Below are 16557 nucleotides of genomic sequence, written 5' to 3'. Positions count from 1 at the left end.
GAGGAGAATTCTGTTCAGCTCCCAGATTCGTTTCCCCTGGGACCGCTTGAGTCCAGGCTAAGAGCTGAGAGAGCTTCCCCTGTAGGGCTACACCCAGCCTTTCCACAACAGAACTATCAAGTTAGATGATTATGCAGCAACAGGGTTGCCTGAAGGAAGAATAGAAACATTTTACTTCCCAGTAACTGTTCTTTTTTTAATTTATTTTGGAGAAGGTTGAGGTTTTTCATCTTTTGTCCATTTCCCCAGTTTTACATTTGGCTTCAGACAGGCCCTGGAGCTTTAACTACCAGCTCACCTCAAAGATCTGCAAGAGTTGTGGCTCCAGACTACTGGAGCTACAAGGATTCTCTGTGCCATCTTGGACCTTGGGCCATCTGAAAAATAAAAGCAAGGTCACTTTTCATTCCCAAACTGTGCAGGGACTGTACTATACTTACTACTCGAATCCAGATTTATTTCCCTAATTTCCATCCTATGTACCTCTACTGGTTTCTCCTTCCTCAAACTCTACTTGCCATGCCTCTCTCCATCATGGTTCTTCAATCATTTGCTTATTTATTTATTAACTCATTCTATCATGCAACAAACATCTGTTGAGCAACTATTATATATCAGGTAACTAACTTGGCATTAGAGATATGGAAACTAACATCAGGGTCCCTGATCTCAAGGACCCAACAGCCTAAGACAAGTATGGAGGAGAAAACAAATTTTACTAGTCAGTTGCTGCAAAAAGCCACATCACAAATTATCCCAAAATATAATGGCTTGCAACAGTAAACATTTATTCTCATGCTCATGAGGCTGCAGGTCAACTGTAGTTTGACTCAGCTAGGGTAGGTTTGCCTGGGTGTCTCTCCTTCAGGCTGTGGGTCAGCTGGGCTTGTTTTCAGACTGGGGATTGGACTTGGATCTGCTCCAGATAAGTGTGTTGGAGGCCCAGGTAGAAGGGGCAGCAGCTTCCCCGGGTCATGCTTTTCTCAAGTCAAGTGCCAGGAGCCTAAGAAACCAAACCACATAAGCACATTTAACATAAAATCTGCTAACATTTTAATATGCGGAAGCAAGTCACACTGTCAAGCCCAACATCCATAGAGAATGGAGATATATTCCACCCACTCTAGTGATGATAGAAAGAGGATATAAAGAATAATCTAATCTACTGCACAACTGATAATGATAAAGTATGATAAATACTACAAGAGTTGTATGTTCAAGATTTAGAAGAAGCACATAGAAATATCTCAGAGGATAGATTTATCAGTCAGGGTTCAGTCAGAGAGGCAGAACCAGTAGGACTGGTCAATTGATGTTAGAGATAAAGATTTGTTGTGAGGTTTTGACCTTAAGCAATTGCAGCAGTGGGTGAAGCAGACTCTGTAAGGTTTTCTCTTATCTGATGCTGGAGCTTGAAGTCCAACAGGCCAAACAGTCAAGAAGGGAAGACAGCTGTAAAGTGGGGAAGATCAAGGGTAGGCTGGGACCCACAAACATGAGCTAGAACTCCATAGGGACAAGCTAAACATGCACTTCTGGTCCAGAAATTGCTCCTTCAGGTAAACATGCAGGATCCAGGGGAAGGTAGAGCAGGCTCAGGCTCAGCTACTCCTTCAAACCAAAGAGACAAGTCAGCAGACCAGCAACAATGTGTGTGAGCTACAAAAATGGCTGTTACCTCCCTTCTGCCATTTATTTATTTTTTTTTTTTTTTAAAGATTTATTTATTTATTTGATTTCCCCCCCTCCCCTGGTTGTCTGTTCTTGGTGTCTATTTGCTGCGTCTTGTTTCTTTGTCCGCTTCTGTTGTTGTCAGCAGCACGGGAAATGTGGGCGGCGCCATTCCTGGGCAGGCTGCTCTTTCTTTGCACGCTGGGCGGCTTTCCTCACGGGCGCACTCCTTGCACGTGGGGCTCCCCCACGCGGGGGACACCCCTGGCCAGCTCCACACGGGTCAAGAAGGCCCGGGGTTTGAACCGCGGACCTCCCATGTGGTAGACGGACGCCCTAACCACTGGGCCAAAGTCCGTTTCCCCCTTCTGCCATTTAAATCTCCCAGGAATCTTCCTTGTGGCCCAACCTAACCAGAGATATACAAAAATATAGTTTAGACTGGCTGAGTTGACACGTTTTTATAAAGGGACAACCAATTCAACTGCTAAGAAAAGTAAATGATGAGATGCTTCCAATAAGGTGATATTTGAACTGAATACTTAAGGATAAGTAAGAATTAACCAAGAAGGGGAAATGGCAAGTTAGGCAGGCACAAAAGATGGGAAAGGAAAGGAAGATCTGCCCAACTATTGAAGGCCATCAGGAATGCCCCTATATGCAAGGTTAGGTCCATTTGTCTTGCTGCAGCAATGGAGAACACACAGCAAAGTCATGATGGGGCTTTTTGGAAAGGGAGTTGGAAAGGGCTTATTCCAGAAATAAGGTGTGTGCTCCTTATTTCTGGTTCTAAGGAGATTTGAAGGGAGTGGAGGTCAGTTCTGGACTGGGTGTTTTCAGAAAGTATTGATAGATTTAATCTAAAGAGCAGGAGGATTAAATCAGGGCTAGAGTCATTGGTAAAGATGCAGTCAAAAAGGGACTGTTTAGTTATTTTTGCTAGAGCAGACCATCCTTGTCTTTCTCTTGTTCTGCCATGGTCTCAAAGTCTGATTATTTTTCTGTTTTGTGGGAATTGTTTATGCTTAGCTGGGAACATTATGGCCTACCTGTCAGCTACCAGCTGCCAAAGCTGTTTTCCCCTTTCTCTTTGTCATATGTGAAGAGGATTCACAAATGTTTACAGAGCCAGAAATCCCAGTGAATCTCCATTGCTTATGCTGCTGAAGATTCCTTGCCTGGTCTACAAGATCCACAGTGCGACCCTACTCTTCCTAGTATCTTTTACTTCCTTGCATTTTCCAACACTTGTGCTGTTCAGTCAGGCTTTCTCTTCACTATCCCACGCAAGCCACTCTCCAGCTGCCCTACCCCTGACTGGGGATGTCCTCACACTCTCCCCTCCTTATGCTCCCCACATGAAAATAGGCCTGTCTAGGTTCCCACAAGGCCCATCCCTCCAGGTCAGACTCTCTGGTTCTTGTGGCCCACTCTGGTCATGTCTCCTGCCTTGGAAATCTATGGCTCATAAAATACCACAGCAGTGGAAGCCATCTTGTTCTTTTGTCTCATTTGTGGAAGTTCTATCTTTCCAGCTTGGTTATAAGGGAATGGGCCATGTCTTGGTCCTCTTTTGAAACCTCCATAGTGTAATTCAATTTTAGATTACCTTGTAGTCTCTCAAAAAAAAAAAAAAAAAAAAAGAGAAGAGTGTGGCTTATTTGGTTTATCATAGTTGTTTTTGTTTGGTTTTGATTTTTTTTTTAACTGGCACCCTATTATGGCATCTTTGCCTTTCCTCACTACTAAGATGATATCTTCTACTCTCTGTGTTGTCATCTAGACAGTCAGGCAGCAAGTACTTTTTTTTCCCACTTTTTTTTATTTTTTAAAAGATACTTCAATTACATAAATGTTACAGAGAATATATAGGGGATTCCTATATGGCCCGCTCCCCACACCTCCCACATTTTCCCACAGCAGTGTCATTCATCAGTGTGGTACATTCTTTGCAATTGATAAAACACATTTTGGATCATTGCCACTAAGCATGGATTATAGTTTACATTGTAGTTCACTCTCTCTCTCATTCGACTGTAGGTTATGGCCAGATATATAATGGCCTGTATCTGTCATTGTAATGTCATTAAGGATGATTCCTAAGTCCCGAAAATGCCCCCCTGTTAACCCCAGAACATCCATGGGTCACTGCCTCCACAACAATGGTATTTCTTCCATTGCTAGAATCACAATAAGTCTATAGTAGAATACTAGTAAGTTAATTTTAGTCCATAGTTGTTTCCCAATCCTGAGGACTCTGGGATGGTGATGTCCACTCCACAATTAATTGAGGGGGCTTCGATCCCATACATCCGATGGATGGGACTCTCTTTCAGCAAGTACTTTTGAGCACCTGCTTTTGTCCTCAGCACATTGATGGTTAAATCCTGAAGGATAAACAGACATAAGTCTGGTGAGGGAGTGGGGATCAGGGGAGGGTTGCCCACACGTAGGAGAGTGTGAACCAAAGTGCAGAGGCAAGAGGGATGGTGTATTTCAGGAGTTGAAAGAAGCTCATAGTGCAAACAGCATATTCATAGTGTGCCGAGAGAGAAAATCTGAGAGATGAGGCTGGCAGTGTGGGCAGGCCTTGAGAGCCATGTTCCGTGGCTTACACTTCATTCTAAGGGCCCAGGGAATATTTTGATGGGTTCTAGCAGGAGACAGCTATCGCCATATTCAGATATTAGCGAAATAACTCTGCCTGAAATATGTCGCCTGGCTCAGAGCCAGCAAGACTAGATAGAGATAAGGGGACCCTTTGGGAGCTATGACAGCCTGAATTTGGATAGCACTCATGGTGAGGGAGGGTTGGTTTTAGAAAAAAATATTGTTCAACCCACTCCGTGTTCTCCCAGGCAAATTTGACTCACAACTGTTGTAGTTCATATGCATTTATATTCATCCAGTTATGCTTTTATTATGGAATTAAAAATGGACACTTTTTTAAAAAAATCTCGTTACTAATTGCATATGTATGATCAGTCTGTGAATACTCAGTGAGCTGAACACTTAGGTACATTTTTCTGCAAGTCTATGCTATGTCACTAAAACATTTAAAAACCACTGACCCAGGGAATCTCATCCAAGTCGGGGGTTCCTTATAACTTTTAGAATCCTTACCTGGTAGAAATCCACAGACACCGTCAAAACTATTTTTGTAGTTGCTCTTTTGCAATACTGGATCCCACCAGCTCATGGGAAGCCTAGGCATTTGTTCCGCTTTCCTGTTCTGAAAGCGTGGTGCAGCCACCCCACCCCCTGTAATTTTATTTTATTATTTTATTTTACTTTATTTTATTTTATGTTAGTTTTTTATTTATTTTATTTTTAGTTATGCATTAGGGGAGATGGTGAAGAAGAGTGGAATATCTTCCCCTTCGTCTCCAGAAGTCAGGGCAAGCTGCTGAATATTTGCTTAGAACAGGCCAGCACAAGCAAAGATTCTACTTGATGCTTTCTCTCCCCTCCCTCTTCCAGCAATTATGCTGGCACAGAAGAAGCCTGTTTCCTTTTAAAACTAGGCTGCCTTCTAGGGTTATTACAGCAGTTCCAAGCTGATTCTAAAACTTTCTGGATTTCCCTGCCCCTTTTTCATCTTGCCCTGCTTTTTCATTTAGCATGCAAACAAGTAATTCATTATACCCTCATGGCAAGATAATGAATAACTTTATATGCATATCTTTCTTTCTCTCCAGCTAGGTTTGAACTCTTTTGTGATGTGTTTTACTGGAGCATCTTGCTTTGCCTTCTTCTCGGTTGTTGATTTTCCCTGGGGTTTTGGCTGTGGCCCATTTCTCGTTTTTCACCCTAAACACTTCTGGCTAATCTCCACTGCAGCGTTTTAACTGCCTCCTTTCTTTGGAAGACCTGCCTGCAGGCCCTCAAGCTCAGCTTGTCCCCGTGGAATAAGTTTTCTTTCCCATCTAACCTGTTTGGGCTTTACTGGTGCCCACCTCAGTTAGTGGTCTCATCATCCATGTTAGAAACATCAGCCTTTCTTTGATTCCTCTGTTTTGATTCATTCAATTCCTTTGAGTCCACCCATTCAATTGCCCTCATAATGATGCTATCATTAAGACATCTTGATCCCTCTCCCTTTATGCAGCCCCTGCCTGGGCAGTGTGGAACAGTGGAAAGAGCTCAACTTGTCACCCATCTCTGCCACTTACTGGGTTTGACAGCCTGGGCCTTTCTTAATCTCCCAGGCCCTCAATTTCCTTATTTATTTAATGGAGACAATAATGCCATCTTACTGGATTGCTCTGATATTTGTGGGACTTGATCTTTTAGGTGAAGTGTTTCACATATGAGCAGAAGAGCCTCACACAGCCTTGTCATCTTTTCCCTGTACTTGGCTTCCTTGCTTCTCTCCCAGGCCCCTTTCATGCTTCCTACTGAAACCAAATGATCTTTCTAGAGCCAGAGAGGCTTCGAAACCTGTCATGGCTTCCATTCACCAAAGTTGTAGGTTTGGAATGCAACTGTCTTACTCACTTGGTCCCAGGCCACTTTCTGCCTCATTTCCATTACTCCTTTGGCCTCTAGGAACCCATAGGAACTCTCTTTTGAAGATCATGACTTAGAACATTTGTCTACACACCCTAACATCGATATGTGCTCAGTAGAAATAGAGAAGTCAGTGTAATATGTTATGTCTATCCTTGCAATGGAAAACAAAACCAAAGTGAATGTGCTCTAGAAATTGAGGCTATAACTCATTAGGAACAGATTTAAGGAAATGCACGAGGCATTTAATAGCTCTTACTGGTTTGTGTGTTTTGAATAGCAGGCAGAGGATGGAACTAATAAGAAGTATAAAGAACATTCCTGGTGACCTCGCCAGGTTAGAGAGGCATAGAGGGCAAGATGTGGAGAAAGGAAGTAACTTCCCACACTTTGGCTAAGGCCCAGTTGACTGGAATAGACAAAGCAGATCTGCTCCTGAAAATGAGTGAAGCCAAAAATAGGCTGTCTTCTGATTCTTTTTTTTTTTTTTTTTTTTTTAATTTATTTAATTCCCCTCCCCTCCCCCGGTTGTCTGTCTTCTGTGTCTTTTTGCTGCGTCTTGTTTCTTTGTCCGCTTCTGTTGTCGTCAGCGGCATGGGAAGTGTGGGTGGCACTTTCTTTAACGCTGGGCGGCTCTCCTTACTGGGTGCACTCCTTGCATGTGGGGCTCCCCTACGCGGGGGACACCCCTGTGTGGCAGGGCACTCCTTGCGCGCATCAGCACTGCGCATGGGCCAGCTCCACACGGGTCAAGGAGGCCCGGGGCTTGAACCGCGGGCCTCCCATGTGGTAGACAGACGCCCTAACCACTGGGCCAAAGTCCGTTTCCCATGTCTTCTGATTCTTGATCCCTGCCCATAAGGGCATTTGCTTTTCCTAAGATGTCACAGACATGACCCTTCCACTTCCACTGTCCCTAATTTTAAAAACCTTGTCTGCCCATCTCAATGCCCATTTCTACCTGCCTTCAATTTATCAATTCCTAAATATCAGCATTTATGAGAAATAATAAGGGGAATATTTCATTTATCTCCTTATTTTCTGGGCATCCATATAAATAAATGATGCTTTAAAATTAAAAAAAAAACAGGCTTATCATTCCATCTGAAAATAACGTATTAAGTCTTTGAAATCAGGAAGAGAACCTTCCAAATCTTACTGGCCCTCTGAGACTCTAGCCCCATGACCTGCTCACAATGAACTTGGTCAGCATTTCCCAAATGGTACCATATGGCTGGAAGAAACCAAGACTAGGTAAGCTAAAAGTAGGGTGTTTCACAAAGAAATCCAGCCACTCAGCAAATGTTTATTAGGTGCGGACCCTGTGCTATACATTGTTCCAAAGGGGTGATAAAAGAAAGTGCCTGCTTTCATGTAATATAGATTCATAGGGAGGAAACAGATGATAGACAAGTAAATAATTTCATTTCAGAGAGTAATATATTAAGAATTGCAACACCTGAAGATGCTGAGTACTCCTTAAGAGCTATACATTGTCTATGAAAGTTTTAAAGTGATCTTTGCTAGACCACTTGGGCTTCTCTTTCATTGCTGTCCCTATGAGCCCACGGATTCCCAGATTGTTCTCCCCATTCAGACCAGGAGTGCTGACCTGTTCTACCCACAGTCTTTGTGAAAGTTGTGACGTTCACTTCCCAGGATTCCCAGGGAACTGACACCTCCAAGCCAGAGGGATCTGCAAATGCACTGCACTCTGCATTCCCATTAGGACACCTGTGGGGACTGGCAGGTGCACAGTCCTACCCTTTGAGCAGACAGGTGGGAACCTGCCTGTGCTAATATCTCCTTTAAAAATAGTCATAATCAACTTGGTCCATTTCCCATGCAAATGTTAATGTCCAACTTATGTATCCTCACCTGTGCCCTTTGCTAGGTTTCCTGCCCAGGCCATGGCAAAGCAGAGGGCCAAAAGTGGATGCTCAGGTGTGAACATGTTGCTTCCTGAGTCATAAGGGTTTGCAAAAGCGAATCTTATTATTTAATCAAGTAGGCTATTTATGGTAGTCTATTTTCATAGGAAATATTTTACTCTCTTCTCTTCATTTATCTTCAATGAACCTTTCTCTACCTACATGGAAATAGTTTTCTACAGCCATTTCTTGGTATCTGGTTTCATAGCCCCTTTCATTTATAGCAAGCAGTTGGTATTACTCTATAATAACACTCTCATTTTTATCCAAGGCCTATTTTCAAGTACCTCCTTTAAGTTTTAAGTATTTTATGGCTTATTATTTACAGCTACCTATTGATAAATATGCCACTTTATCATTTTAAGGGGCTTTACAATTATTTTTGCAAATTACCTATCCCTGTGGCCTACTCATCTTGTAAACATCTCCATTTTGCGGGCTAGTAAGCAGTCTCGCAGCCTATAGGAGGCATGTCCCTTTGTAATATAGGGCTGTGGGTTTGTTCCTTGATGGCTGCCTTCTGCTACCAAAGAATGACTTGGAGATAACTTTCGAGTGCTCAAGCCAAAGGGCCTCATGCTACATCGTTCCTCAGACTACCAAAAAACCCTTTCTCCGCTAACGCTGCCAGTTTTATGTTTCAGGCAGCAATTTGTGCTGCCTGTGTTCCTTTGACTTTGGAGGCCGCCAGACTCTCCCCAGGCAGGAGGGAGCACTGGAGCCTATGAGGAACAGGCTTGCCTCTGCTCCATTAGTTCCCACCCACTGTGTAGCCTTCCCCCGAGGCCAATAGATTTGAGCCATAGGAACATGGCGTCTTCTGCCCCACCTCGGCGCTGCATGGAAATTCCTCCACTAACATGAGTATTTATATGTGCTGTGTCCCAAGTATGCTGGAAACCCAAGTCTTTAAGCCCTGGCCATTACTTCATACTTAGTGCACCATGTCTTGGTGTATTTGTCCCCTCTTTTATAAGCATGTGGGATGTTTCCTAATTAAAGCTGGCCACTCTTGTTATCTAAAAGCAGTGCCTAACTAGAGCCAATGCCCACATTCCAAGATTGCTCTTTTAAGAGGGGCATCTGAGGGGCAGGTGAGGTTTTGGCAGGGTCCTATTCTTCATCCCGGAGAAGGAATCTGTACTGCCAGGCCATCCATCCTTAGTATACACCATCTTATGCTCCGCTATTGAAATGTTACCTTCCATGACTTTCATGATGCTAATGTCCAAAGGCAAGACTGAAGGCATAGACAGCAGGAAAAGGTTGGAGTCATTAATGTGACATCTGGAAATTTAGCTCCTTATTCTGGAAATTACCTATGACATCAATAAATAACATCTAATTTGCCTTTTTTAAATGTTTAGGAAGATCAAATCTAGAAGGTAAAGAAAACTGGTGATTCTAAGTACACCCCAGTTAACTTCTGCACTACATCCATTGTCCAGTTTCCGCTCACCAAGTTTGGATTATTAGATCAAAATCTCATTTGCATAGTTAAAAACATCTTTTTGGATATAGAGGGCTTGAGATGCTCTAATTTTTACAGCTACAATCCTTAAAAAAAATTTTCCCTAAACACTAAATTTAGAAGTCACTAGGATTGTTAAAAATGAACTCCTATTGTAGATGACCTCGAAAAAATAAATAAATCACCCCCCATTGTGATTAGTCTGTCCGCTCTCCGCTCAGTCTTCATTTGAAATAAAGTTTTGAAAAGAACTGATGTGATAATAGTATCTGTAACACAACCTTTTAATCAATTTTTCATTAACTTACTATCTATCCTCTAAGATTATTGTGCTCATATCACACAGGTGTATGGTTCATTATACCAAGCACTCCTTCGAAACTATGCCTTGCCCAGGATATATCTGGGATTCTCTGAGCAAGGTGGGAACCCCAACTTCCACTGTAGTGCCAGGGAAAGAACTTGAACCCGGGACGCTCCACTCTGCATTGCCAACTTCCATCATTGTCACATCTTCTGTGGGCAAGTCACTCCTTCTTCCTGCACTGGAATGTTTGTATCCAAGTGGGTCATAGTAGCAGCCTTCCCTGCCCCACAGTTGGTGGTGAGGCTTACATGAGATGTTATAGGCGAATAGGTCTTGAAAGTGAAGCACCGTAGCACAGAGGGCATGTCTCCATGTTGTCAATGGTATCAACTGAATGGCCTGAATTAGAAAACTCCCTCCCCACATGTAGTTGTCAAGGAAACTACATAAAGAGACTTTGAAAAAGAAATGGTTCTCCCCATCCCTCAAAGTTCCAGTAGTTAAAAATATGTTCATTCCTTTATTTCACAAACATTAAGAACCAGCTAAGGCAAAGTTAATCTATTGGATGCATTAAGTTGTGCAAAGATTAATCTGATGTGGGTTTGGGGTCAAAGACTTACTATACAATATGTAAATGTTGTAAAGAACATGCCTTCTTTTTATGCTCGTCTTATAATCCCAAGCTCAGCGCACACACCTTGTGGGTATAGGGCCCTCAATCTATCATCTTAGCGGAGTTTGAACGAGGTCTCTACGCTGACGTCAATATCTTCCTCATTATTTAGGTCTCTAGACTAACAAGGAAGTGGAGAGAATATAAAATATTGAATGGCTTGGTTCGATTCCAGTCATGACCACAATGGATCCATAATTCATTTCCATATAGGAATAACCCCATGTACTCCACACTGGCTTCAAATGCTAAGAATTTCTTTACAGATAAGCAGATCCATTGTTGTTATATCGTACTCGCCTGATCATTCAGACACCATTAGAAATTGCATGGAAGTATTAAGGAAAGGGCTTTGTGCCTGAGCAACATAGTTTTACATCTTTCTCTAAGAGACAAATCCCATGGCCAATGTCAATCCACTCATTCTATTTTTTATTAATATATACACCAACAGTACACACCCAGTTTCATTATAAGCTACCTAGGTGCTTTGAAACAAATTAGCACTGGTTCCCCCATTTACTGCGAGGGCAGAGAGAGCCATGGAGAGGTCTAAGTGACTCCTGCCTCTGCCTTCATGTTCTACCCATGGCACTGTGGAATGGGCTCAAGCACCTCATTCCCCTGATTGCTCCCTGGTGATGTTTTTCTTGCTTCCAAAGAACATCTTCGATTTTATATAATATCTTTCCCTGCTCAGGTAATGCATTTTTATATATTCACTCAATATCTTGCATATATCATCATGAAGGAAGGAGAAGTAAAAAGATAGTTGTTTTAGGGACAAGGCTCTGGCTTCATTATTTGATCTTTGTCAAGTTACTGCCGTCTAGAAATGGCGATGATGACTGCTGTCCTTTGCTTATTTTGATAAGCAAAAATGTAAGATAATGTCCAGCAGAGATTAAACAGCCTTTCCCACCCAAGAACATCTCCATTTCCCTAGCAGTCAGCCAAATTTAAGTTTGGAGGTCTAGCAAGATGGCAGGGTTTATTCCAGATCTTCAAAACAGATGGCCCACAGAGAACACAGTTCTTTCCCCCACTCCATGATCATTTCCCCAGATGCCTTCACACCCGATTCCTGCTGAGAAGCATGGTCATGCTGGTTGAAGACCGTGAGGTTCTTTGAGCCCAGGAGTGAGGAGATCAGTTCCGAGTGATCCAGGCCCTCCTTGGGGTGTTCTACGTTGTTCCACAGGCTCTGAAAGTACCCTCGGCTTCCAGTCAGCACATATGTCCTGGAGGGGGGCCTGAATTTGCAGTTTTCGACAGCCGATTGCTCAGGCCAGAGCATCTCATCTTTTGTGTGTGTTTAACTTGCTATTTTACTTGGCTGATCCACATGGAATTCTTCTAATTCCAATAAACAGAAATACAATGTGTATCTCCCTGGTTAACTATATATGCTAAGCCCAAGGAGTATAATGAAGTAAGGGAAGCAGCTTTTTCTTATTTGGGAAAGAAAAACTAATTGGTCTTTTGAGGCTTCTGCTGTGTGTTTGGGTAGGACTTAAATGCGATCAAACCACTTTGATGGTGCCTGCCTTCTTTACATGCCCTGCTTCATGCCACTTACGTTCCCATTTACAAGAACTCTGGTATGCAGAGAGTTAAAATATTTCCAAGCCCCCCAATCTCTAACCCCTGTATCCATGACCCAGGGTGGGGCGACAGGTCTTGACCTTGCCACTCTTCTTGAGGACCAGAGGAGAGGAACAGACGAATCCAACTGTGAATTCAGTGTCCCAGAAAAGAGAGGCAAAAATCCTTTTGAACACACTGCCCTAGCCAAGTCTTTTGTTAAGCATCTGTGATGCCGCCCATAGATGATAGCAAAAAGAAAATGTGAAATCGGTCTTGCTATTACATGTATCAAAGAAAAGGTAAACGAGTTATTTTCTTTTTTTCTTTTCAATTTCTTGAGATGGTAATTAGGAGAACTAACATCAGCTAGGCTTGAGTGAATGCAAACAAGTCCCCTATAGGTAGCACAGTGCATTAATGTAAAATATGCCTAGACAACATAACTTGTCAGAGGGGATTATTTCTACTTAGTGAATCTGCAGGGGCCCCTTTGCTCCACCATGCAGCATTTGACTAGAGAAGTGAGTGGGGAAAAAGACAAGAGAGGGAGAGACAGAGAGAGAGGGAGAGAGAGGGAGAGAGAGGGAGAGCGCATTAGTGAATAGCTACTGTGGCATTGGTGTTTGAGCGCACTTCTGAACCGGCTTTTGTTGAGACTCCCAGTGTAGAAAGCATGCGCTGTCCCAAATCCGCTGTTACTATGAGAAATGAGGAGCTGCTTTTAAGGTATGTTGTTGTGTCCTTTGTTTTTAACGTATGCTTTTCTAGTTTCTTGAGCTGGCTCAGACAACAATTTCGCTCCGAATCAAGTAGCTTCCTTCTCTTAGAAGGAAAAAAAGAGAGAGAGAGAATCTAGGCAAAGAGAGGGAAACAAAATCGAGACCCAGAGATTGGGAGAAAGAGCGAGCGAGCGAGCGAGCGAGAGAAAGAAAAGGGACTGCTGGGTGCAAGTAATATCGGTACTAGTTGCCTTTTGAAAGCGTATCGTGTATTTGCTCGCTGCTGTTTGTGAGTGGCCAGTGGAGAATTTTAAAGGCTCTGAATCTAGCTCTTGGTTTGTCTTTTCCTTTGCAATGTGTAAGCCTCTTTCATTATTATGCACTCTGCAAGGAATAATCACTGAAAAAGGAGCAAAGGAGACTCCATATTAGGCTTGTGTTCCAGAAACCGCTCTAATCTGGATTTAGCCTACCTCAATAGTCCTTCCGTGTTACCAGGTTTGGATCACTTTATCCTGTTTGACAAAATGTGTACCTGTTTGGAGACCACTGATCACGGATGGCGTCCTGGGTCCTTGTACGCTGAAAGCAAATATTTGTTTCCCGCATCTGTGTTGGGCTTTTATCACACACCAAGAATGAGCCACCACTGACCTTTTGGGAAGCCAAGAAAGAATTATGAGAGAATTGGCATCCTGCTTTGAAAAATGTAGTCTTTTGTTTATTTGCTAGCAGACATTGTAGCACTGAATACATCTTTGGGGCTGACAATGGGCGGGTTGAACAATGGAGCTGTCAAACTAGCTTAATGCATGTCTGGAGCTTCCCCCCCCCCTTTCTCTTTCTCAACACCCTTTTTATTTCCCATAATCTTGTTTGTATAGACTACACAGAATGAAGACCTTTTAGAACTGCTTGTCTGTGGTTTTGTGCTTTTAAAAATTTTAATATCTTACTGTTCATAGAGCTTTTTGCATTTTGCAGCTAATGTTGGTTGGATTAAGTTAGAGATTTATTGCTTACCTCTCTGTTAGCTATAGAAAGAAAACTTATTGATTGAGAATACTTGTAATACCACGATCATTCTGGCAAGTACCTTGTTATCAGGCATGCCTCCGCGGTCTTTTAATGCCTAGGGATTTCAAATTTGTCTATCTGGTGGACTTAGGGAAGGTAGTGTGAAAGAGAAGTTAAGAATAATATTTTTCATGTTTAAGTAAATTATAATTTCTAGTCTCGACCTCCCTTTTCTGCAATCCACGTAGAAAAACAGTTCATAAATTCAAGGACAAGTGTTGGAACTTTTGCCCTTACAATTTTGATCACAAATGATTATTACATAGCCAATGCCATGACAGTTGTTAAGTTAAAGGTGTCTATGGAATATATTGATTTTTTTAAAATTTCTGCTTTTGTCCTTATAAATGCATTTCTATGCAGGGCACACATATTTCTCACATTTTCAAGAATCTTTCATTTGATAAGATAAGCATTGGTTTCTAAGGTGGAACTTTGAGACCCCAGAAAGCAAAAATTGAAAAGTCTGTTTCAAACTTCTCAAGTATTGAAACCGTTTTTATTCCTCCACTAAATATAGAAGAACTGGCCCTAGAATACTAAATGATAATCAATGTATTTGAAAATCATCTTACTGAGGTTGGTTTTCATGAAGAATATCCTTTAACTGGCATTTTAATGTTTCTGCTTGATTAGCTCTTTGTGCCAGAGCAGTGTACTGAAAATATTAGTAAATTTATAGGAAAAGTTTAAGAACCTGATGTTTAAAAATAGAAGGGAAATCATTTTAAAGGGCAAAATTAAAATTTTTGTTACAAATATTTCCTCCTGGATTATATTTTGGTTCAAATTAGTGATATTTCTAATAAACAAGGATATAGTTATGAAATGACTTTTATTTTCAAGTTTGGACATAAATTTCAGTTTTTTAAAACTTCAACTGAAATGCTATGAACTATTCAAAATTTTCACAATAAATGTTGCAGGCTCAAAGCTAAATAGAATTGCCTTTTCAAGTATAGATTTTCTTTTGATGATATTTTCAAAACCATAGGTGGTCCTCCAATGTATCTGCAGTATAATAATATTTTAAAAGTTAAAAGAGTGGATTTTAAATGCACAGTTCTTGTGTTCTCTTATTTCCAATGGGATCTGAGCTGCTCATTCCATTGGGTATGGCAATAATTGCTTTTAGGATAAGCTCATAAAAGGTGAAGCTTTATATCTGAAGCTGGCCCACTGTTACTAGCACACCTAGATTCCGTTTTCATGGGAAATTTTTATTCAAAAACAAAGCTTGCAAATCAATTTTTTGTGAGTTGGGAGGAAAGAAGAAGACAGCCTAGATTATAAGTAATCTTCTGTGCTCCCTAACTGCTTGTCAGTAGGATGCTTAAAGGAAGAACTTTGAAAACCTCCATGTTGAATTTTTGGCTAAATGACCAGTTATTTACATATTTACATGTTCACTTTAAGTCCCTGGGTCCAGAAACAAGGGAGATCTTTTTTCACCTTGTTTGCTTCTCCAGTCCTTTGATCTATTACCAGCTTCCAGAATTCAGAGACACTCCCCACCATTCCAGTGTTCACCATACAAATTACCAGAAGTTGGCAAACTTGTCTACCTAACATCTGTCTGCACAGAAGTAACAACATACGTAATCCATATCCTGCCATAAGCCTCTGTGTGTGATGATTCTTCTCCATAGTGACCTAAAGAAATGTCAAAACAAAATCTTAATTCTAAGCCTGAACCTGCAGAAAAAGAATAGTATGAGATTCAAACTGGGAAAATGGCTTCTTTCAATAGAGAGTAATGATTGCACCGCGAGCCTCTTTCTGTAGGAGACTGAAGAATGTTCAGCAGACCACAAACTGAGATCACTATCCTCCATGTACTGATATTCCTTCATTTATTAAATTAAAATAAAACCAGGAGGACTTTTCTTTTTTAAAATGCAATTGTCTTCGTTGCTTTTACGGATGGCACAGTATCACTTTGGGCCTGCAAAAAACAAAGGAGGGCATTTGATCGATATCCATATCTAGAACTTTATAGCAAGTGCAGATTGCCCTTGCATACCTAGGAAGTCATTCAAAGAGTGAATCAATACTAATTATTGTAATCAGGGGGGTTAATTAGGTGAAAATGTTGCTGATGGAAAGTTCATTGCTTGTAGCCCTGGAAACACCTAGGCTAACGGGGAGAAAGGTAAAATGCAAAAGGAAGAGTGTTATGTGGGACCCAGTTCCCTCTGTATTTTAAGGTACCAGAATTTGGAGATGTAAGACATACCTTGAGTTTTCTGTAATCATGGTGTGAGGGCATTAGAAATATCCAACTTAGCTTCCTGTATGGAGATTTCTGTGCAAGCCATGCACAGAATGCAGTTTGTTTAGCAGCGTCTTCTGCTCGCCATAGCATTTATTTGTGCTTCCTCTAACAGAAATGGATACAAACCCATTCAGTTGCAGCAATACCCTGGATCATTTTTATTAACCCCTACTGAATTTCTTTCTGCTTTTTGATAATGCTTGGGAGATTTTTTAGAGGACCCCCCCCTTTTGTAAAATTATCGATTTCTTCTCTCATTGTTGGTATATGCATTTGGGACTTTTTCTGAGCTAATAATGGCATGTTTTGTTTTGTTTTGTTTTTCCTGTAGGAA

The 16557-nt window shown here is 41.6% G+C and overlaps 1 protein-coding gene and 1 long non-coding RNA gene across 15 annotated transcripts in view; one reads left to right on the top strand and one right to left on the bottom strand.

Annotated features, from left to right (window-relative positions):
• The window catches only part of CELF2 (CUGBP Elav-like family member 2), an 840440-nt gene that overhangs the window by 500002 nt on the left and 323881 nt on the right, over positions 1-16557 (top strand). For 8 of the 14 annotated variants that reach the window (XM_071210069.1, XM_012529138.4, XM_023591840.3 and 5 more), the window contains exon 1: positions 12511-12878. The exons of the other annotated variants lie outside the window; for them this stretch is intronic. In XM_071210069.1, the coding sequence (XP_071066170.1) occupies positions 12826-12878 (53 nt within the window). In that variant the 5' untranslated portion in view covers positions 12511-12825. Of the gene's footprint in view, positions 1-12510; positions 12879-16557 lie in introns of those variants that run through there. 14 annotated transcript variants of the gene reach the window in all.
• On the bottom strand, positions 15785-16265 carry LOC131274759 (uncharacterized). Its single transcript, XR_009182035.2, has 2 exons — positions 16185-16265; positions 15785-15893 (listed from the first exon to the last, which is right to left on the bottom strand). It is a non-coding gene; the product is annotated as an uncharacterized lncRNA (long non-coding RNA).

This window comes from Dasypus novemcinctus, chromosome 20, assembly GCF_030445035.2.
Source record: "Dasypus novemcinctus isolate mDasNov1 chromosome 20, mDasNov1.1.hap2, whole genome shotgun sequence".
NCBI classification, from domain to species: Eukaryota; Metazoa; Chordata; class Mammalia; order Cingulata; family Dasypodidae; genus Dasypus; species Dasypus novemcinctus.
This window is presented reverse-complemented; position numbering and strand designations above follow the sequence as displayed.